The sequence below is a fragment of the Rana temporaria genome, chromosome 3, assembly GCF_905171775.1.
Source record: "Rana temporaria chromosome 3, aRanTem1.1, whole genome shotgun sequence".
Taxonomy (NCBI): Eukaryota; Metazoa; Chordata; class Amphibia; order Anura; family Ranidae; genus Rana; species Rana temporaria.
In genome coordinates this window covers 433,909,494-433,933,352 of record NC_053491.1, presented here as the reverse complement: position 1 = coordinate 433,933,352, position 23,859 = coordinate 433,909,494, and the positions used below count along the sequence as shown (strand labels likewise).

At 43.5% G+C, this 23,859-nt stretch overlaps 1 protein-coding gene across 4 annotated transcripts in view; it reads right to left on the bottom strand.

Annotated features, from left to right (window-relative positions):
• The window catches only part of LOC120933261 (cytokine receptor common subunit beta-like), a 139,700-nt gene that overhangs the window by 32,779 nt on the left and 83,062 nt on the right, over positions 1-23,859 (bottom strand). For 3 of the 4 annotated variants that reach the window (XM_040346378.1, XM_040346380.1, XM_040346379.1), the window contains 4 exons: positions 23,518-23,687; positions 9,483-9,603; positions 6,423-6,586; positions 2,514-2,665 (listed from right to left, as the gene is read on the bottom strand). In XM_040346378.1, the coding sequence (XP_040202312.1) occupies positions 2,514-2,665; positions 6,423-6,586; positions 9,483-9,603; positions 23,518-23,687 (607 nt within the window). The remainder of the gene's footprint in view (positions 1-2,513; positions 2,666-6,422; positions 6,587-9,482; positions 9,604-23,517; positions 23,688-23,859) is intronic. The other variant, XM_040346381.1, reaches the window with a different exon arrangement.

The following is a 23,859-nucleotide window of genomic DNA, read 5'->3' as shown; positions in this document are numbered from 1 at the left end:
AGCTCAGCCACCCAGGTGCCAGCTCAGCCACCCACAGCAGGGACCAGGTGCCAGCTCAGCCACCCAAAGCAGGGACCAGGTCAGCTCAGCCACCCATTGCCAGAACCAGGTGCCAGCTCAGCCACCCACAGCAGGGCCAATGTGCCAGCTCAGCCACCCACAGTAGGGTCAGGGACCAGGTCCTAAAGCAGAAAAGATGATGAAGCAGAAAAGGCTTGCATATAAAATTCCTTTTAAATTGGAAGTAGTAAAATATGCTAAGGAACATGGGAACAGAGCAGCGGTGAGACATTTTGGGCCACCTCCAACTGAAAAAATGATAAGAGAGTGGAGGAAACAGGAGGGTCAGCTTCAAAAAGCAAATAAAAGTAAGCACACTTTTCGCGGGCATGTTGCAAAGTGGCCACAGTTAGAAGTGGCCATGAAAGAATGGATCACACATCATCGGAATAATGGCTTCTCAGTCTCTACAAAAATGATAATATATGAAGCCAAATGCCTTGCTGTAGAGAAAGGCATTCAGGATTTTACTGGATCACCCTCATGGTGCTACAGATTTATGAAGCGATGTGACCTTGTTATGCGCACCAAAACTAAAATTTTTAAAAAGGAAAACCTTTCCAAAAGAAGCGATTCCACGAGGAGTTGTTGTACATGTTCATGACAAAGGATGGATGGACAAAAATGGAATGAGAGTATGGGTTGAAAAAGTCTGGTCCAAACGTCCTGGAGGGCTTTGATAAAACATGCCTTATTAGTGCTTGACCAGTTTAGAGCACATATTAGAGAAACTACAAAAAAGTGCTTTAACCACTTCGTTACTGGGCACACATACCCCTTCCTGACCAGGTGAAATTTCATCTTGTGGCACTGCGTCACTTTAACTGACAATTGCGCGGTCGTGCGACGTGGCTCCCAAACAAAATTGACGTTCTTTTTTCCCCACAAATAGAGCTTTCTTTTGGTGGTATTTGATCGGCTCTGCGTTTTTTTTTTTTTTGCGCTATAAACAAAAATAGAGCGACAATTTTGAAAAAAAAACAATATTTTTTACTTGTTGCTATAATAAATAGCCCATTTTTTTTTAAAAAAAACATTTTTTTTTCTCAGTCTAGGCGATACATATTCTTACATATTTTTGGGAAAAGAAAAAAAATCGCAAGAAGCGTCTGGTTTGCGCAAAAGTTATTGCGCTTACAAAATAGGGGACAGAATTATTATTATTCTTTATTATTTTTTTTTACTACTTATGGCGGCGATCAGCATTTTTTTCGTGACTGCAACGTTATGGCGGACACATCGGACACTTTTGACACATTTTTGGCGCCATTCACATTTATACAGCGATCAGTGCTATAAATATGCACTAATTACTGTATAAATGTGACTGGCATTGAAGGGGTTAACACTAGGGGGTGAGGAAGAGGTTAAATGTGTACCCTAAATTGTGTTCTAACTGTAGGTGGAGGGGGGGTGACTGGGGGAGGTGACCGATCTGTGTCCCTATGTACAAGGGACACAGATCGGTCTCCTCTCTCCCCTGACAGGACGTGGAGCTCTGTGTTTACACACAGAGCTCCACGTCTTGTCCCTGTAGCCGCCGATCGCGAGTCCCTCGATGCACTCGATGCGCTGGATGCGCGTGCAGGCCGTCTTTTTATGGCCTCTTAGAGATTGACAACCACCCCGCGGCCGTATAAAGTCGTACGGCCGTCGGGTAGTGGTTAAAGAAGTGAAGACTTATCTAGCTGTGATTCCTGGGGGGTCTTACCAGCCAGTTGCAACCTCTCGACATTTCCATCAACAAACCATTTAAAGTCTTTATGCGAGAAGAGTGGAACAAATGGATGGCTGCTGGTAATCATGATCTGACACCTACTGGACGAATGAAAGGCCCACTATCACTCAAGTTTGCAAATGGGTGAAAACATCATGGCACTCAGTGAAGGAGGAAATTGTTGTACAGTCATTCAAAAAATGTGGCATCAGCAATGCCTTAGATGGAACTGAAGATTGTATCGTATATGAAGATAGCGAAGAAAGTGATGTCAGTGATTGTGAGCAACTAAGCTTCATAAATTCTGACACTAGCGATGGGGAGTTCTTGGGGTTCCCAGAAAACTAGAAGAGTACTCAAACCTTAAAGTATCTCCTTATTTGTTAATGACAGTGATGATGGTTCTTAATGTCATTGTTGACTGTTGTTCACTTTACATGGTTGAAATATAATTCTGTTAAATTTTATTAAATATTTCAGTACACCATTTGGGACAGAATTTTTTTTTTCTAAAACCTAGGTGCGTCTTATGGTCAGGTGCGTCTTATGGTCCGAAAAATATTCCATAATGTGCTAGTATGCATCGCATTATGCCATTGTTTTACAGGTGTTTTTATTTTATTTTTCTGCAGCGGGTGACTACCACTTTAATCTGCACCTACTGTACTCTTTAAAGCTCAATGCTCTGTTTATGTGCTCCTGGGCCACATGAATGTAATATTTTTGTAGAACAAACCTCCTTTAATTTCAGATCATTCTCATTCCAGTAACAGAGCTCATAAACATATTTAAAGTCTCGACTTTCTGTATTGGTGCTCTTCCAAGAAACAGTGAAAATCTCTCCTTGCTTTGTTTCATTGATTGTCAAGTTTATTGGTGGCAGTTTATCTGAGAAAAAAAATACAAAAATATCTCCAAATATAAATTACAAACAGACAACGAGACCCTTTAGTGAGTTAAAACTCTAAAATAAGGAATATATATATATATATATATATATATATATATATATATATATATATATATATATATATATATATATATATATATATATATATATATATATATATATACACAAACAAAATGGGAATATAATTCACTGTTAATTCCACTATTGTTTACCGGGTAATGGCGCACAGTTTGGAGAATGGATTTAAGATAAAATGTACAATTAAAGGATATAATGATAAAAGATAAAATATGTACATATCAAGAATTGAAACACAAGAGGGAACTAATGACACTAAATGAATGGCGGTATCTACAGCTAAGACACTTTGGGGTTGATTTACTAAAACTGGAGAGTGCAAAATATGGTGCAGCTGTGCATGACAGCCAATCAGCTTCTAACTTCAGCTTGTTTAATAGGGCTTTGACAATAAAACCTGGAAGCTGATTGGTTTCTATGCAGAGCTGCACCAGATTTTGCAATCCCTAGTTTTAGTAAATCAACCACTTTGTGACAACATTGCCTCAACCTATTAGAACAGAAGAAGATTTGTTTCCAATTGAACGTCTGTGTAACTTACAGATGATTTCAAAGCAGTGTATCTCTCAGATCTATACAATACTTACAGAGAGTGCAGAGCAGAGAAAACCGCTATTCATTGAAAGATGGGAAAAAGAACTGGGAAAACATATAAAAGAGCAACAATTAAACAAAGTATTGAGAGCTGTACATAGCCTGGCAGTGAACATTGATACAACAGTATTAACTGTAAATGTTTGGCAAGATGGTATATAACCCCCATTAACCACTTAATCACCGCCTCATAGCCGAATTACGGCTACAAGGCGGTTCCTTAACTCTGGGAGGATGTTCATGGACGTCCTCCCAGAATCGCGCTCCCCTGGGGCGCGCACACGGGAGTGTCCATGACCGCCGGGTCCTGAGGACCCGGCGCATCACGGATCGCGGTAAATTGCCGCTGATAGCGGCTGTTTACCACGTGAACGCTCCGTCCAATGACCAGTGCCCAGTGGTCAAAGCCCATGCGCAATACTCTGCAATACCCCCTGCACAGTACTCTGCAATACCCCCTGCGCAGTACTCTGCAATACCCCCTGCGCAGTACTCTGCAATACCCCCTGCGCAGTACTCTGCAATACCCCCTGCGCAGTACTCTGCAATACCCCTGCACAATATTCTGCAATACCCCCGCACAATACTCTGCAATACCCATACTCTGCAATACCCCCTGCGCAGTACTCTGCAATACCCCCTGCGCAATACTCTGCAATACCCCCTGCGCAATACTCTGCAATACCCCCTGTGCAATACTCTGCAATACCCCCTGCGCAATATTCTGCAATACCCCCGCACAATACTCTGCAATACCCATACTCTGCAATACCCCCTGCACAATACTCTGCAATACCCCTGCACAATACTCTGCAATACCCCCTGCACAATACTCTGCAATACCCCCTGCACAATACTCTGCAAAACCCCCGAACAATTTTCAGATATTGGCACCATAGCTTGTGGACGCTATAACTTTCACAAAGACCAAATAATATTCACCAATTTGTACTTATTTTTACCAAAGATATGTAGCAGTATAAATGTTGGCCAACATGTATGAAGAAAAATTACAAATTTGCTAAATTTTATAACAGAAACAAAGAAAAACTATTTTTTTTCTTTTATATCACAAAAAATAAAAAACCCAACGGTGATTAAATATCACCAAAATAAAGCTCCATTTGTGGGAAAAAAAGACAAAAATGCAATTTGGGTACAATGTTGTACGATTGTCATTCAAAATGTGAGAGCACCGGAAGCTGAAAATTGGTCTGGTTATTAAGGGGGTTTAAGTGCCCAGTGGTCAAGTGGTTAAAGCACAAAAATATCAAACTGAGAAATCTGCACTGTTTTGGAGGAGATGTAGTTCAAGGGGTACCATGACTCATATTTGGTAGGAATGCTCAAAGATACAGGATTACTGGCAGAAGGTACAGCAGTACAAAAGGGAGATTGCGGAAACAGAGATAGCTAATGACCCGTGGCTTTGTTTGTTCCATAACACAAATAGTACAAGAAAACAATATAAGAACACGCTAGTACCATATTCATTGAATGCAGCAAAAGTATTCCCCAAATATTGTTAGACCCTGAGAGTCCCACAATGAGGGAATGGTTTGAAAGAATTGAGTATACATACAAAATGGAATCTTTGTGTAATACTAAAGAGGACAAAATGGAGAGATTCTCCAGCATTCGAGAAGAATAGATTTTAGGAGAACAAGGAGATATTGTGAGATGTGGGGTGAATAGAGGGAGATGGAGGTGTGGAAATAGAAGGAGAATTAGGGAGAAGAAAGGAGAGAGTGATAAATAAAAAGAGGATGGAGAGGAAGGGAGGGGGGAGGGGATGATGGGTATATACATATATAAATGCTGAACATGTGAAAGTTATAATAAATGTTGTCACAGAAATCTTAGACTCACGTGTGTTTTGATGTCATGAAGGCAGAAGGCAGTGTGGAAGAGGAAGTAAAAAGGGAGGAATAGCGAGACTGTCCAGCAGGAGTCGCTCGCACCCACAATCTCATCCTATGGCATCTTAAGCCCAGCAGCACCTACAGGGGTACGGAAGTATGCGCCCAGCTGAGGGTACAATGGTAATGGAACGGGGTCTTTTACTAAACAGAGCCTTTTACTAACCCATTTACTAAACAGAGAGGGGAGGAGACTGGACACAGACATCAGGGCACTTGTCTGAAAATCGGGATTGTCCTGGCAAATCCAGGACTGTTGGTAACTATGCATTTAATGTTCATCTGTAGAAAGGGAAGAAGAATGTGTGCAGGATGGACTTTCTTTTCCTCTAACCTCCTGTTCACCTCATATTTCAGTGACAACTCAAAAATGTTGCATTGCCCATCACTTGGAACTAAATGTATGTAAGTTATATAACATTACCTTTGAGTAATTTTTAGCAATTGATAGAATTGAATTAAACTGTTCAAGTTTTTCCCTTTTGCGCAGAAAAAAAGGTTCATTTTTGGTTGGGAGTCTGTCTGTAATATTTTGATGAAATTAGCATCTTCTAATAGATTTTGTTATTTTTGGTCATATACATACTTTTTGTTGGCTGTATGAGGTGACTATCTCATATCCTTGGGAATTGGCTGCGGTCAGGGTAATTCTGACTAGGCCAGTAAGAAAACCTTGATTGTGACTGAAAAGGAACACCTATGCAGAACTGAACATGTCTATTCAGGCTGGGTTCACACTACTACACTACTTTCATCCTACTTTGCTCTGCTACATTGGTCCTACATTTATCCTACATTGGTCCTACATCCATCCTACTTTCATGAACAGGATACTACTTTGGTCCGACTTCAATGATATTCAATGGGCCTGAAGTAGGATCAATGTAGGACCAAAAGTAGTACAGGGAGCATTTTCAAAGTCGGACCGACTTGTGTAGGACGCTACAAGACGCTCTCATAGGGAAACATTGAACACAGAGCAAAGTAGGATGAAAGTAGTGTAGTAGTGTGAACCCAGCTGGAACCCTACCTATCCCATATGTCCAGCTGCCCTAATATGCCTACAAGGTTGATGAGTTTTATAAGGTTTTTATATATCAATAAAAAAGTTTAACAACATCAGCAATGACCCACCAGTACTTACATATCAAGCACAGCCTGAATCGCTTAAAAGAATGCTGAGGTTTTCTTGGCTCTACACTGATGGTCTTTAAAAAATCAGACGTGTTCAGGCCATCAGTTGCTATGTTGCAATGACAGGAAAGGTAGTCTGAAATCTGTTGGCATTTGGGCTGAGATTCGTTCTTACTGTGGACAAAGTTAATATAGTAAATTAATTAAAATAAGAATAGCTTAATATGATTTTCTACATTTTACCATAGTTCATTATGTTCTTGGTTTCATAAACTTAGCAATATGTGTGGCCTTTTAGGTCGAGTTTTAATTAAAAATAATAATCTGTAAAATGATAGGTTAGAAGATAAAAAATACACTTCAGAGAATCCAATATGTGTGATATGCCATACCGGAAGTATGTAGCTTCTCCCTATCTAGATCGGCCTTTGAAGGCTAGTAAAGATAGTTAATTGTAACCCAAGAATGCCTCAAAAGGTACAAGAACTCTAATGCCCTGTACAGACGATCGGTTCGTCTGATGAAAACGGTCCGATGGACTGTTTTCATCAGACGAACCGATCGTGTGTGGGCCCCATTGTTTTTTCCGAATCGGTGAAAAAAAAAATAGAACCTGTTTTAAAAATTTTTGATGGTTAAAAAACTGATAGAAAAAAACGATCGTCTGTGGGGAAATCCATCGGTCAAAAATCCATGCATGCCCAGAATCAAGTCGACGCATGTTCGGAAGCATTGAACTTCATTTTTCTCAGCACGTCGTTGTGTTTTACGTCACCGCGTTGGACACGATCGGATTTTTAACTGATGGTGTGTAGGCAAGACTGATGAAAGTCAGCTTCATCGGATATCTGATGAAAAAATCCATCGGTCCGTTTTCATCGGATGAACCGATCGTGTGTACGTGGTATTAAAGTTAGGTAAAATCTTCCTGTTGAAAGGATCAACAAGACAGCATATCAGCAAATTGGCAAATCAGATAGAAGGATTCCCGCTATCTCTCAGTAAATGCCAATTATAAATGCTTGGTTATTTTTTTTTTTTTTTTTTATGTTTTAAGGCTTGTGTGTATAAAGTAGTGGAGGGTATCTGTAATGGTTGCCAGCAATCCATAAATTATTGTTAACTTAGACCAACCAATGTCCACTAACCCCAATGATTTTTGTATTTTTATATACAGCGCAAAAACCTTCTTGTTGAGATAATGAACAAAGAAAAATTAGGGATATCTAAACATAAGAAAACAAGTGTTATATTTGCAGCTCACCAGTACTTAGAGAAAATATTGAAGAATCTTACCAGTCTTCACAGATATCTCCTATAAACTACAAAGCAATGTCCCTGTATGTAAGGCTGGGTTCACACTGTGTGCGGATGCGGCTCACAGCCTGAATTCAGGCCTAAAAAACAGAGCCAAAGACATGCAGGACCCTTGTGCAATTCACTCCGTGGCCGCCTCGGAGATGTGTGAACTGGCTGCATTGAGAGTCAGTCACAGTCTCTTGTCATGCGAATATGATCCGGAAAACCACATCCAATTTGCATCAGTGTGAACCCAGCCTAATGCTGCATACACATGATCGGATTTTCCGTCGGAATAAACTCCGATGGGTTTTTTCAACGGAATTCCGCTCAATACACACGGAAACCCCAAATTCCGACCGTCCAAAACATGGTGACGTACAACACTACGACAAGCCTAGAAAAATTAAGTTCAATGCTTCCGAGCATGCATTGAATTGTTTCCGAGCATGCGTGTTTTTTCCTCCATTGTAGTTCTATACAGACGAACGGAATTTCCAATAGAATTTTTTTTCAGTCTGAAAAAAAGAGAACATGTTCTCTTTCTAAGTCTGTTGGATTTTCCGAAGGAAAAGGTCAGATGGGGCATACACACGTTCAGAATATCCGATGAAAAAATTCCGTCTGACTTTTTTCCTTGGAAATTCCGATCATGTGTACGTGGCATAAGAGAGGCCAGGAGAGGCAGATGTGTTTTTTGTCCAAATCAGGGTAGCAGCACAAGGTGAAAATACTGTTCCTTCAGTATGATGGACCTGTTGTCAGGGTCTATGCCTCACATCTGTGAGACTGGGGTCTTGAGAAAGGAGAAGCAAAGTAGAGAGCACCTTCTGTGGGACATTATGCGGCTACACAAGTGAGAGCGCGTGGCACAGAGGGGGCTTTCTGATTGAGCCTGTCTGCCTGCATCCCAGGGAGGATAAGCATGTTGCTGTAGTTTATCAGAGACTGCACGTGTGTGAGCTAGAGCTGAGTGACTGAGCCTATGAAACCTGACGTCTGGAACCACCAAAAATGTGGAACGGGAGCTGTTGCCTGCCAGGAGTGGTGAGAGGAGACACAGCTTTAACCCCTTGCTACATTCAGTTCACATAGACTGCTCTTTATTTAGTAGCTCCACAGTTATACATCACTTACTCTTAAAGTGACAGACTCTTACACGCCAATGACATTAGGACCCCACCACAAGCCGGCCAACGCTAACTTTAAGGGGCCAGGTGTTTGTTTCTACCATATAGGGGTACCTCGCTCAGGAACATGTACGGATACCCATATCTGGGGAATCACTGCGGGGTGACTCATGACTTTGCTCATTAATAGTTACCACAGTATAGTGTGGACTAACATTGACACAAGTTAGGTTTTTACTCCTCTGATAGGCCAGAATTAACTTTATATCGCAACTTTGAATTGTGTATTGCTTGATGTTAACTTTTGCATTGTTTACCTGCTTTGATATAATACATTTACTTTAATTTCTGTGTATTATTATACAGTACAAATGTGGCTTACTAACGCTTAATTTATCCAGGTGCAAGTGGTCCTCCAGCTCCAACAGAGTGTGCCAGTGGGGACCAAGTGGTTTAAAGAGTCTTGGCAGAACAGAGGACTCATCATCAGCCACGGTTCCTGCGTGGGGTAAGCGCTACATATGTTTTAACCCTCTTGGCACATGGGATAGTCAAGTGGTTTAATTTTACCAATAATGCAAAATCTATTGCAATCACAAAAGTATGCATCGCAAAACCTTAACAAAAGCATTGCAACTTACCCATTGTAATAGAAGAGAACAAAGTCAATAGATTCAGCCATCTCCTTTCTGATTCGCCAGGAGCATGTAATATTTCCATTAGTATCATTACAGTGCAGGTTTTGTGGTTTGGCTTCATCTTCTAGAAATTGATGAAAGAGATACAATGTAATGATACTGTATGTTGTAAACATAGTGTTTTGTATACGTGTTTGGCTCTGTAGTTTCTATATATATATATATATATATATATATATATATATATATATATATATATATATATATATATATATATATATATATATATATATATATATATATATATATATATATATATATATATATATATATATATATATATATAATGTAGTGCAATGCTGTAAATGTTAATACCTTTAAAATCACAAAATAATTCAATAACCATATAAATGCACAAGCCAGTTGCATTCATAAAGGCGATTCCTAATACCCTTAAATTTAATTGATTGCAATTGATTTGTTATTTCTTGATATCATTCAATGAACACCATACTGACATACACTAAAGCTATGCTTACACTTGCAGTAGGAAGATGGGGTGTCAGTAAAAACATGCCGGGCAATGTTTTTACTGCCCTTCCTCAAACACTGTTTTTTAAGCTGCAAAGGCAGTGGATAGAGGTATATACATCCCCCATCTCATCACAGCACTGCCTGCCGACCACGACCCATTTCTCTGAAAAGGGCTACAATGCAGCTTTTGGAACATAGTGGTGCAGGTTTTAGGGCTAAACAAAGGTGGTGAAATATCACTTATTTACTAACTGTCAAATGTGTAAGGCTTGGTTTACACCTAAACCAGCCACTGATTGCTGTGCGTCCCTGTTTTCCGCTGAATTAAGCGCTGAAAAGGAGCCAAAAGATGCACGTTTCTGTGCAGTGCGCTCCGAAGCCGCCCCAGAGATATGTGAACTGGCTCCATAGAGCAGTGTTTCTCAACTCCAGTCCTCAAGGCGCACCAACAGGTCATGTTTTCAGGATTTCCATTATTTTGCACAGGTGACTTGATCAGTTTCACTGCCTTAGTAATCACCACAGCCATTTCATCTGAGGGAAATCCTGAAAACATGACCTGTTGGGGCGCCTTGAGGACTGGAGTTGAGAAACACTGCCATAGAGAGACAGTCACATTCTCCTGCTATGCGAATTAGATGCGGAGGAACACCACATCCAATTCGCATGGGTGTGAACCCAGCCTCAATGAGATCTAGGACTGAAACTGATTGCCACAGACTATCAAATAATAACACACACACACCCAGACATAGGTAAGATCTGTGGTGAAATTAGGCTTCTTCTAAGTTATAGGAAAGCCAAGTCCACCTCACCAAAATCTACAAATAAACTGCAATTAAACCAATTAACCATTTTCTTTTGTGCTTTTTTGCACACATACTAAAATGCAGCCTATATTTTTAATATATAAAAACTCTGTGCATATGACTTAAATGACTGATATAAGGCTGGCCAAACGTTATACAACTTTTTGTACAATTTTCCTTTAGATTTACCAAAACTATATAATATGTCAGGTCACACCTAAACACTTTCAATTTGTATGCAATCAGGCAGGCTCTTGCACTACATAGTTGGAAGTAAAACTAAAGCAAATTGAACAAGACAATTGTATAATGTGTGGTCAGCTTAAAGAAGTCGTTGTTTATTTTCTGAAATTTCGGACATGTCAAAGACACATGAAGCATTTTCAATATGCTTTGTGTCAAAATTCATTTGAAGTGCAGCAGAGGAGAGCTGTTTTAGAAGAACTGAGGGAAACTAGAAGGACAGAGCACGCCCAGTCATTTCCCCCCTTTCCATTGCCATTGACAAGCACACTGCCAAGATAAGCGGAGCATTCCACAACAAAGGCTACTCCCAAGGAGGTACAGCATAGCTCCCAACTGTCCCTGATTTTGAGGGACTATCCCTGATTTGAAGCAATGTTCCTCTGTCCCTCATTCCTCCTCATTTGTCCCTCATTTTGGTCTGATTTATATTAGGGCTGTGGAAATTAAAGATTAATTTCTCGATTAATCGTAAAAAAATTTGATCGATCAAAATTCTTTTGATCGGTACTAGTGGTGCAACAGATCGTAAATGATCTGTGATCCGAACGGGTCACGATATGCGTATCGGCACACCACATGATGCGCGGAGCTCCGCTGCTTCGACCATAGGAAAGGCCGTGGCTTCGGCCTAGCTCTTGGAGCAAAGGTCATCTTGGTCCACCCGGTGGCAGCCTAGGTGAGCCTAAAATGGCGCGCTGACGTCATCACCCGGCCTCAACTGCTCATGTTCGGTCGTCTTCTCTGGTAAGACTAAGCAAGCACTAATCTTCCTATACAGTGGGGGAGATGTGGACCATATTACAGTGGGGGAGATGTCTGTGGATATTACAGTGGGTAGATGTCTGTGGATATTACAGGGGGGAGTGGTCTGTGGATATTAGTCGGGGAGATTGGTCTGTGGATATTAGTCGGGGAGATGTCTGTGGATATTACAGTGGGGGAGATGTCTGTGGATATTACAGTGGGGGAGATGTCTGTGGATATTACAGTGGGGGAGATGTCTGTGGATATTACAGTGGGGGAGATGTCTGTGGATATTACAGTGGGGGAGATGTCTGTGGATATTACAGTGGGGGAGATGTCTGTGGATATTACAGTGGGGGAGAGGTCTGTGGATATTACAGTGGGGGAGATGTCTGTGGATATTACAGTGGGGGAGATGTCTGTGGATATTACAGTGGGGGAGATGTCTGTGGATATTACAGTGGGGACTATATATGGTGGTGATCCGAAAAATGTAGGTGCGTTATAATTAATCAAAATTAGTCGAATTATCGATTCGAACACAACAATTTTAATCAGTAACAGCCCTAATTTATATAGATGTATAAAAAATGCACTTTTTATCTATCAAAAAGTGTTCTCCAGTGCTAAACCTTTCATCTGATTTCTACATTGCTGCATTTGTAAATTCGGAAAGCCAATATAAAGGAACAGCAGGGGTAAAAAAAGCACTTGTGGGTTTAACCACTTCCCGCCCGGTCAATAGTAAATTGACGCCCGGGAAGTGGTTTTGTTATCCTGACTGGACGTCTATTGACATCCTGCAGGATAACAGCCACCGCGTGCCGGAGGGGGGGCGCATTGCCGCGATCGGTGGTGCGGTGTGTCAGTCTGACACACTGCTACACAGATCTTAGTAAAGAGCCTCCGGCAGAGGCTCTTTACCACGTGATCAGCCGTGTCCAATCATGGTTGATCACAATGTAAACAGGAAGAGCCGCTGATCGGCTTTTCCTCACTCGCGTCTAACAGACGCGAGCCGATCGGCTGTTCTCCTGACAGGGTCGGTATATGCTGACAGGTTATCAGCGCAGCCCCCCCTCGGATCACCACACAGGACCACCAGCATGTCGCCCAGGACCACCAGGGATGGGCATCCACACTGGACCACGAGGTATGCCCCCTACCAATCAGCCTGTGACACTGCTGAGGTGTTATGTAGGCCCAGGATGCTTCGGTAGCGGCCTTAAGCTCATCCAGAGTGTTGGGTCTTGCGTCTCTCAACTTTCTCTTCCCAATATCCCACAGATTCTCTATGGGGTTCAGGTCAGGAGAGTTGGCAGGCCAATTGAGCACAGTAATACCATGGTCAGTAAACCATTTACCAGTGGTTTTGGCACTGTGAGCAGGTGCCAGGTCATGCTGAAAAATGAAATCTTCATCTCCATAAAGCTTTTCAGCAGATGGAAGCATGAAGTGCTCCAAAATCTCCTGATGGCTAGCTGCATTCACCCTGCCCTTGATAAAACACAGTGGACCAACACCAGCAGCTGACATGGCACCCCAGACCATCACTGACTGTGGGTACTTGACACTGGACTTCAGGCATTTTGGCATTTCCCTCTCCCCAGTCAGTCAGTGGTGGAGTAGGACGCTCCGGACCTTCCGCTTCGAGTCTGCTCTCACCCAGGGACCAGACAGCTAGCTAGTCAGCTACCAGCCAGGCAGGCAGGCTCCTTCAAACCTCGCTGCACAGCCAACTTGCAGCTCCAGGACCAGCTCCTTCCTCCCCCTTGGACCCCTCTCCGCCGCAGGTAAGACCCTGTCTCTCAGGGCCATCTATTCCTCCCTGGAACCACGGATGGCCGTCCTTCTAAGGACAGCCATCTCTCCAGCTTAATTACTGCGGTCCCCTCTCTTCTTTACCCCCCATCGTCTCCCACACTGCCACCTACAATTGGTGCATCCCCCCGCCACCCCATCGCCACCTCCGAGGCAATTTTCGATGCTCTTCCGCATCCGCGCCAGCCTAGCTCAGATTCGCGGCCGCCGTGCTTAGGAAAGACCGCGGCTTCAGCCACGGCCTAGCGGCGCGCCGCAGACGCCCTGACACAGGCAAAACGAATTTTCTAAATTCACCCAAAACTGCCCTGAAACACCCCCCTATCCTTGGAGGATCCCATCCTCCCCCGGATTCAACAAATCTAACTTAATTAGCTAGCTTTTAGCCCCCTACCTTGAGGCCTGTGTCCTGATCAGCGGCCATCTTGGTACACCCCAGCAATAGTGACATTTCTCACCCCCCCCCTCAAAAACCAACAGCACTTGATCCAGGGTTTATCCGATCGCCTTTCAGGGATCAGGAAGGAATTTTTTTCCCCGCCGCAGCATATTGGCTCAGCTCGACCAGGGTTTTTTTTGCCTTCCTCTGGACCAAGCCGGGGGAGAGGATTCAGAGAATCTTCCCTCCGTCACCACTCCACACCTGCGCCCCCTCCGGTGACTGGCGACTATGGCTAATCAACGATACGCTGCAGAAACCATTCGGGGTCTGAGACGTTTCGCCACAGCATTACCAGCCGTCACCATAAAGGCCTTAAAAATAGAGCATCTTTTAAGAATCGATCGACGATCGATCATCAAAAATTTCAACCATTTACCCCAGGTTAAGCACATTTCATGTGCTTTGATCAACACAAGATCGGCAGTAAAACACCGATCAGAAATCCATGATTTCATACTACAACACGATCTAGACTGCCTCTTTATTACAGAAAACTGGCTCTCAGATGACTGCAACACCATTCTCGGAGAACTGGTGCCAGAAAACTATCGAATTATAACGGAAAATAGAATAGGGCAAAGAGGAGGAGGTCTAGCGGTGATCCATAAGACTCATCTTGCGATCACTAAACCGGTCCTTCAAAATCCTCTTCCATTCATGGAAACCCTTACTCTTCAACTTCAGACAAACCCCCAGGAGACTGTTCACATTCTTCTCTGCTATAGGCCACCCGGGCCAAAATCGCAGCTTCTGCCTTCATTAACGGAGTTTTTTTCCACTTATACCCTTAACAGCAAACGCCTCTTGCTGCTCGGAGATTTCAATCTCTGGGCCAACTCCTCACAAGACCCCATTGCTGATGCCTTTATTGACCACCTGGAAGGGTTAGGGCTACAGCAACTTATATGTGGGCCTACTCATGCTTCAGGACACACGCTCGACTTAATTTTCAGACAAAATCTGAAGATAAGCATTTTGGAAAATGAACCATTGCCATGGACAGACCACCATGCAATTAAATTCATAATTCCCAAAATTCCCCCACAGATAAAAGCACCCAAGCCGGTGACCACACACTGGACTAGATCGCAGAAGAAGCTCCATTCGGAGCTCTTCAAATCTACCTTGGGAGTTAAAATCAAAACAATCCATCCACTTCAAACAGCTTCAGATACACTGGATGCCTTAAACGCAGCCCTACTACAGTCAGCCGACTTAGTAGCACCGAAACGCAAAGCCCGCACCCAGAAAAAAAAGTCCGGCTGGTTCAACAACCAGCTGTCACTACTGAGGCAAGAGCGCAGAAGGGCGGAAGCCGCCTGGAAAAGAAGCGCTTCAGAGGAAAACCTCATCACCTACAAGACAATAACAAGAAAATATCATAAAGAAATCTTCAAAACCAAGAAACAACATTTTTCTATGGCGATCAACAATGCCCTAAACCGCCCCCGTGAACTTTTCAAGATGGTCACCCAGACCATGAATCCAGGATGCCTTGAAGCCCCCAATTCAGACACCCAAGAGTTTTGTGATGAATTATCGGATTTCTTTATCAATAAAATTGAGGGAATCCGGGAAAGCATTCTGCAAAACAATACCCCCCTCAGCCCACCACACAACACCGAGAGAAAACTTCTACAGGTAACAAAGTTCACTCTGAAACCCATCTCCATCGATGCTACAAAAAATATCATCGGCGCTCTGCGAAACAGCACTGCGCCCAATGATATTATCCCAACTAAACTGCTGAAGGAATGTGCTGACATCCTGGCACCACCTATCACGCAGCTTATAAACCAGTCATTTAAGGAAGGCATAGTGCCCTCCCTGCTGAAAGAGGGCACAATCCAGCCCATCTTGAAAAAACCGACCCTCGACCCCAAGGACCCAACTCACCGTCGCCCCATAACAGGCCTAAATGTCTTCTCCAAGGTACTGGAAAAAACAGTGGTACAACAGCTGCAACAGCATCTAGATACCCATAATCTACTGGATCCATTACAATCAGGCTTCCGTCCCGGACACGGGACAGAAACAGCTTTACTCAAAATATGGGACGACGCCCTTGAGGCCGCAGACGAAGGAGAATCTTGTCTCCAGGTTCTGCTGGACCTAAGCGCAGCCTTTGACACGGTAGACCACAAACTGTTACTGAGGCGTCTGGCTGAGGTAGCCAGAGTCGCAGAAGGTGACATACCATGGTTTTCCTCCTTCTTGGAAAACCGTTCACAAACAGTTAAACTGGGATCTTTCGTGTCTGAGAGGCGCACGGTGTCATGCGGAGTCCCCCAAGGATCCCCCCTGTCACCGGTGCTTTTCAATATCTATCTCTGCCCTCTCTTTGATATTATCAGTAGCCAAAAACTACTCTATCACTCTTATGCAGACGATACGCAACTGTATTTTCGCATCTGCAACAAAAAGGATCATCATTCCAGTTTAGAGAAATGTCTCTCTTTGATAGAAAACTGGATGTCTAAGAGTTATCTTAAACTCAACAATTCCAAAACAGAACTTCTCCTGTTTCAGGCCAGTCGCAAGAGTCAACTGGCAACAACCTAGACACCCCCACCCATTCTGGGCCAAATCATCACCCCTAGCTCCAAAGTCAAAAGTCTTGGGGTCATTTTTGATACCTACATGACAATGGACGCACAAATAGGGTCAGTAGTCAGCAGTTCTCACCATCTACTGCGCCTACTACGCAGACTTATTCCATTTATCCCTAAGGAAGACGTAGCAGTCGTGGTGGGAACAATTGTGAACTCCAAATTGGATTACGCAAATGCCCTCTACCTCGGACTCCCAAAGTACCAAATCTCTCGTCTGCAAGTCGTTCAGAATACGGCCGCCAGACTTGTGACTGGGAAAAAAAACATGGGAATCAATCTCACCTTCACTGAGAACCCTTCACTGGCTGCCAGTAAAGGACAGAATTGCTTTTAAAGCACTCTGTCTGACACATAAGTGCATCCATGGGAAGGCTCCGCAATATCTTTGCGACAAGATAGAACCCCACAATTCCAATCGCCTTCTGCGATCTACGGGCCAAAACCTGATCAAGGTACCCAAAGCCAGATACAAGTCCAAAGGAGAAAGAAGGTTTGCATTCCAGGGTCCAAGACTATGGAACGCTTTACCAACCAGCATTCGGTTGGAGGAAAACCACCTGGCCTTCAGAAGACAGATTAAAACTCTGCTCTTTTGATGTCAAGAGACAGGAACCATCAAGCGCCCAGAAGCGATTCAGTTCGCATGTGCCGCGCTATATAAGTTTTTCATTCATTCATTCATTCATTCATTCCTCCAGACTCTGGTACCTTGATTACTGAATGACATGCAAAATTTGCTTTCATCCGAAAAAAGTACGTTGGACCACTGAGCAACAGTCCAGTGTTGCTTCTCTGTAGCCCAGGTCAGGCGCTTCTGCCGCTGTTTCTGGTTCAAAAGTGGCTTGACCTGGGGAATGCGGCACCTGTAGCCCATTTCCTGCACACGCCTGTACACGGTGGCTCTGGATGTTTCTACTCCAGACTCAGTCCACTGCTTCCGCAGTTCCCCCAAGGTCTGGAATCGGTCCTTCTCCACAATCTTCCTCAAGGTCCGGTCACCTCTTCTCGTTGTGCAGCGTTTTCTGCCACACTTTTTCCTTCCCACAGACTTCCCACTGAGGTGCCTTGATACAGCACTCTGGGAACAGCCTATTCGTTCAGAAATTTCTTTCTGTGTCTTACCCTCTTGTTTGAGGGTGTCAATGATGGCCTTCTGGATAGCGGTCAGGTCGGCAGTCTTACCCATGATTGCGGTTTGGAGTAATGAACCAGGCTGGGAGTTTTTAAAAGCCTCAGGAATCTTTTGCAGGTGTTTAGAGTTAATTAGTTGATTCAGATGATTAGGTTAAGAGCTTGTTTAGAGAACCTTTTCATGATATGCTAATTTTTGGAGATAGGAATTTGGGGTTTTCATGAGCTGTATGCCAAAATCATCAATATTAAAACAAGAAAAAGGCTTGAACTACTTCAGTTGTGTGTAATGAATCTAAAATATATGGAAGTGTAATGTTTATCAGTACATTACAGAAAATAATGAACTTTATCACAATATGCAAATTTTTTTAGAACGACCTGTATTATGCTGACGGCATCATGACATACGGCGTATTTTTTTAATATGCAGCATAGCGGCGGGGGGAGGGGGGGGGGGGGGTAAATGTCCTGCACAGTGCACAGGACATTAATACATAAGTTACCATGACCAGTGCAGGACATTTACCCCCCCCCCCCCCCCGACATGCTGCATATTAAAAAGATCATATTCATCATATTTACATTTAATAATTTTTTAATTGCATTACTGCGTATGTCATACGCAATGATGCAATTTGAAAATTATTAAATGTAAATATGATGAATATGATCTTTTTAATATGTAGCATGTGGGGGGGGGGGGGTAAATGTCCTGCACTGGTCATGGTAACTTATGTATTAATGTCCTGTGCACTGTGCAGGACATTTACCCCCCTCCCCCCGCCGCTATGCTGCATATTAAAAAAATCACAGACAGTCATCAAAGTTAATAATCTTCAGACTGCATCATTCTGTATGCAGTCTGAAGATTATTAACTGTGATGACTGTCTGTGATTTTTTTAATATTCAGCATGGCGGCGGGGGGAGGGGGTAAATGTCCTACCTACACAGTTGCACTGGTCATAGTTGTATTAATGTCCTGCACTGTGAGTTACCATGACCAGTGCAGGACATTTACCCCCTCCCAATGACAATGTCATTAGGGGAAAGTTCTTATCTTTATTCAGCAGTTCTGAGTACCGACAATCTAATCTCCCCACGTCCTCTTCTATACAGATACCCTGGCTGAGTAATGTAATTGCCGAGAACCTCAGCACAAGGATTACTCCGCCTGAGCCCGAAAACCATCAAATAGTCCCTGCAGAGTAATCCTTGTGCTGCTGATCCCGGCAATTATATTACTCAATGTATCTGTATAGAAGAGGACATTGGGGCTCAGATTAAATTGTCGGAACTGCTGTATAAGGATAAGAACTTTCCCCTACCAACTTTAACTACTAGTGTTCCTCCACCAGCTAAGCCACAGTACAGTTTGAATCATGTGTCCGGGTAGAAGGCGGAAAGAGACCCGGACACATGATTCAAACCCCGTACTGTCCAGGTCAATCCCGTACAGGCGGCAACCCTAGGTAAATGTCCTGCACTGGTCAATGGTCATGGTAACTCATGTATTAATGTCCTGCAGGGTGCTGTGTAATGTAAAGGGATCCGGTGATGCAGGGTGCTGTGTAATGTAAAGGGGCCCAGAGGTGCAAGGTGCTGTGTAATGTAAAGGGGTCCAGTGATGCAGGGTGCTGTGTAATGTAAAGGGGTCCAGTGATGCAGGGTGCTGTGTAATGTAAAGGGGTCCAGTGATGCAGGGTGCTGTGTAATGTAAAGGGGTCCAGTGATGCAGGGTGCTGTGTAATGTAAAGGGGTCCAGTGATGCAGAGGGGGGGGGACACGTTTAATCCCCGCTATAACAGGCTAATTTTTAAGTTGATCATTTTGTACGGCCCCTGAATGATGTTACAAAAATCCAAATGGCCCTTGGCAGAAAAAAGGTTCCCCACCCCTGTCCTAATCCCTGGGTAGCGAGATCACAATATTTTGAGGTGTCGTGGGGGTAATACTTGACCAATACCTTTCTTCTTTTCCATCAACAATAACAAATCACCAAATGTGAACATAGAAAATCCAAAACTTCAAGTTTTAGAATTTATTTATGTGATACATTTTGTTATGTATTATTGCATTTGGTAACATTCAGTATGTGCATAGACATATAGTACATGATTTATTGCACTGGATAGGATTGATTCATTTTAGCATTTAGCATGGCATATTTTGTACATATTTTTGGGGTGATCTGTTTTTCACTTCAAATGCTATCTAATTAGAGTTATGAGAAGGTTTTGCATAAGATAAGTAAGAATTGGCTGCAGGCGCTCACCAAGAAAACTTTTTCCAAAATGTCCTTTGACGTTTGGCCGCATGTATTAGTAAAGAAAACAGTTTGCTTTAGCCAGGCTAAGCTAAGAAAATTATGTAAAGTTATAGCAAATCCGGAGTTGGGCTTTAAAACAGATATACATTCGAGCACACAAACACAAATAACACTATATTGTCAAAAGTATTGGGACACATGCCTTTACACACACATGAAATTTAATGACAACCCAGTCTTAATCTGTAGAGTTCAATATTGAGTTGGTCCACCCTTTTCAGCTATAACAGCTTCAACTCTTCTGGGAAGGCTGTCCACAAGGTTTAGGAGTGAAATGTTTGACCATTCTTACTAGGGGTGCAATGGATCAAAAAACATACGGTTCAGATCGTTCCTCGGATCAGAGTCCCGGATCGGATTATTTTTTGGATCAGCAAAAAAAATTGCAGCCTCATTGTGCCCCCATTGCAGTCTTATTGTGCAATCTGATTGTATGATCTCCCATCGATGTGATACAAGGTCTGTCTGAATGATACACATTGAATGCATGGTTCTCATCACATCACATAGTTTTGATCAGTCCAGAAGAAGATTGTACACCCCCATACATACATCATTCCCTCATTGGACTCACCCAATCTATGTCCCAAAATAATGCATTCAGTTTGTATCATTTGGGTAACCATGACAGATGTAAAGGAGATCGTGCAATCAGATTGTATATTATATGGCCAGCTGAACAGATCTGTCTTAGCTTTCCATCCTCCAGCATTAATCATTCACAGAACTCTCTATTCCATTATAAAGTCCAATAAGCCAGCACATGATCCTCAGTGGTTGTTGTCCCATAGACATGTGTGATGTTACCTGTGATGAGGGTTCTCCTATGATGGCTTCTCAGTGTCCAGCTATCACAGCTCTCCCCTGTAAGCTTCCAGCCAGGGATCAACACCCTGTCCGCAGCCACACTCACTCCCTCTCTATTAATAAGGTCTGCATTACTCTGCATACACGGCCAGGAACCAAGCCTCGTTCTCACCGTGTTCCGGCCATTAAACTTTCTCTGCTCTGCTCGCACTCACACAGCCCGCCTCCTCCTAACCCTGCGCTGTGATAGACAGAACACATCCCAGCATTGGACCCACATTCTGTCTATCACAAGCACGGGGTTAGGAGGAGGCGATGCTGTGTGTGCGAACAGAGTGGAGACAATTTCAATGTCAACTGTTACACCGCTCTGCTCGCCCCCCCCCCCCTACCCTGCGCCACGGATCACGTGTGTGCCGATCCAAAGTCATTGATTCGTGCGGATCACAGATCAATGACGATCTGTTGCACCACCAATTCTTACAAAAGTGCATTTGTGACGTCAGACAATGATGTTGGACGTGAAGGCTTGTCTCGCAGTCTCCACTCTAATACATCCCAGAGGTGTTCTATCTGGTTGAGGTCAGGACTCTGTGCAGGCTAGTCAAGTTCCCCCAAACTCGCTCATCCATGTCTTTATGGACCTTGCTTTGTGCACTGGTTCAAATCAGTTTGTGAAGGGGGGATTATGGTGTGGAGTCATTTTTCAGGGGTTGGGCCTGGCCCCTTAGTTCCAGTGAAGGGAACAAGACATTTTTGATAATTTCATGCTTCCAACTTTGTGGTAACAGTTTGGGGATGCCCCCTTCCTGTTCCAACATCACTGCGCACCAGTGCACAAAGCAAGGTCCATAAAGACATGGATGAGAAATTTTGGGGTGGAGGAACTTGACCGGCCTACACAGAGTCCTAACCTCAACCAAACAGAACACCTTCGGGATGAATTAGAGCTGAGACTGCGAGCCAGGCCTTCTCATTCCAACAACAGTGCCTGACCTCACAAATGCGCTTATGGAAGAATGGTCAAACATTCCCATAGACACACTCCTAAACCTTGTGGACATCCTTCCAGAAGAGTTGAAACTGTTATAGCTGCAAAGGGTGGACCAACTCAATATTGAACCCTACAGACTCAGACTGGGATGCTATTAAAGTTCATGTGAGTGTAGCAATACCCCCGAAGGGGCCGCTGTTTTTTTTTATTTGGGCCTGCCGTTACCTCACCGTTCACTACGTTTGTCTTAGGGGTCCTCCTTGAAGAGTTATTCACAAATGTCTGCACCAACACTTAATCTCTTATCTTCCAAGGTATTAATAAACAAACTCAGACAGAGGGATGGAGGGTTAGGGGATATTCAGGTACCTTGCTTTGCGGATCACTGGTACATTCTTGGATCCAGAGGACAAACTGTTTCCACACTGGATTCAGCAATCACCGGATAGGCCTCTCTCTGACCTAGCAGCCGGTGCAAGGCTTGTTCAAAAGTCTCTGCCACAGACGTGATGAGTGCAGTCGAGTCGTTACACGGTCCTCTGCCACAGGACCGTGTAGCCACACACACTCTTTGCAAAGTTCCAAAGACACAGCTACACAATACCAGGATTGGCCAGGATGCGTCCTCCAATTGAGTCCCCGATTGTTTGGCTTCTTCCCACAGGCAAGACAGCACAGAACCACCCCTGGACCAGTAAGCCCCAGAAACTCCTGGGCCTACTCTTAGTAGCGGAGCCTCGGGCCAGCAGGGCCCGAGGCCGAAAAGAAAAACTGCTAACACATCCCTAAGGCAAGGAGGGCCATCAGGTCAGGATCGGAAGACCCCGCCAGAATGGTGTCAGTCCCTTAAGTACCCTCTCCCAGAATGCACAGCGGCGGAGACCACGCCCACTGGGCTGCTTCTGGGCAAAGAATACTCAATACACCCAGCCCGTGCATTTCCAACCTTGACCCGTGGTGACAGCGACACATACAGTCAAGTGGAAAATGTGCAACGCAGCTGAACTGGAACAGAAACCAATAATTTGACATAATCATTCCGAGCTAAACTACAGCTCAGATGACTTAAATTTACAAACAGCGCCTACCCAACAGGAGCAGGGCGCTACATGAGTGTGTAAAGGCAAGTGTCCCAATACTTTTGACAATATAATATATAACGGACTATAAACCCCCTGGCATTCATCACCTGAAAGAGGCTTGTGATATGCTGTACATTCATCGCTATGAGCCAGCACACCAGAAGAGCCACTCCAGATGCTGCACACTAGGGGTATTGTAATGCTGTAGGTCAGCAAAATTGTAAAATGACATTTCTAGTAATGGTTATTATGTCTTATTTGTGTCCGGAATGCCTATTTGTCCTGATTTCAAAAGAACGGTGTACTTTTATATACCCAGTAAAGGGTGACTGAAGTTTCTCAAACATTTGTACACACTATGAAAAAGTATGCCACAATGTTTATCATTATATTTCCAATTCAGCTGACGGTAGGCATGTGTTGCACAAATAATGCAGGTGTAGGAAACACAGAGATGCAGTAAAAAAGTTTATGTTGTATTCTCACTCTCTTCCTCAGTGTTAAGACGAGTTTCCAGTTTTCTCTCCGGCACAAAAATAAGATTGAAGTAATCTCCAGAGGACAGCTTCCTTTCACCCAAATCTACATCACATGTCCAATTTGAATGTGTCAATGAACTCGCGGCCACACTTTTTTTCCGACAAGCACTTTTTCCTCTAGGAAAAAAAAAAAAAAACTCACTTTCATAAATAAAAACAGATAGACAGCACAGAAACATTTTAAAAGCATCCTGTTCTGCTGACCGCACAGAGAACTGTTTACAATATTTCTTAACTGATCTTGAGACATGTTTTTCAGTTAGTTGGCACAGCTGCTCAGCGAGGATCG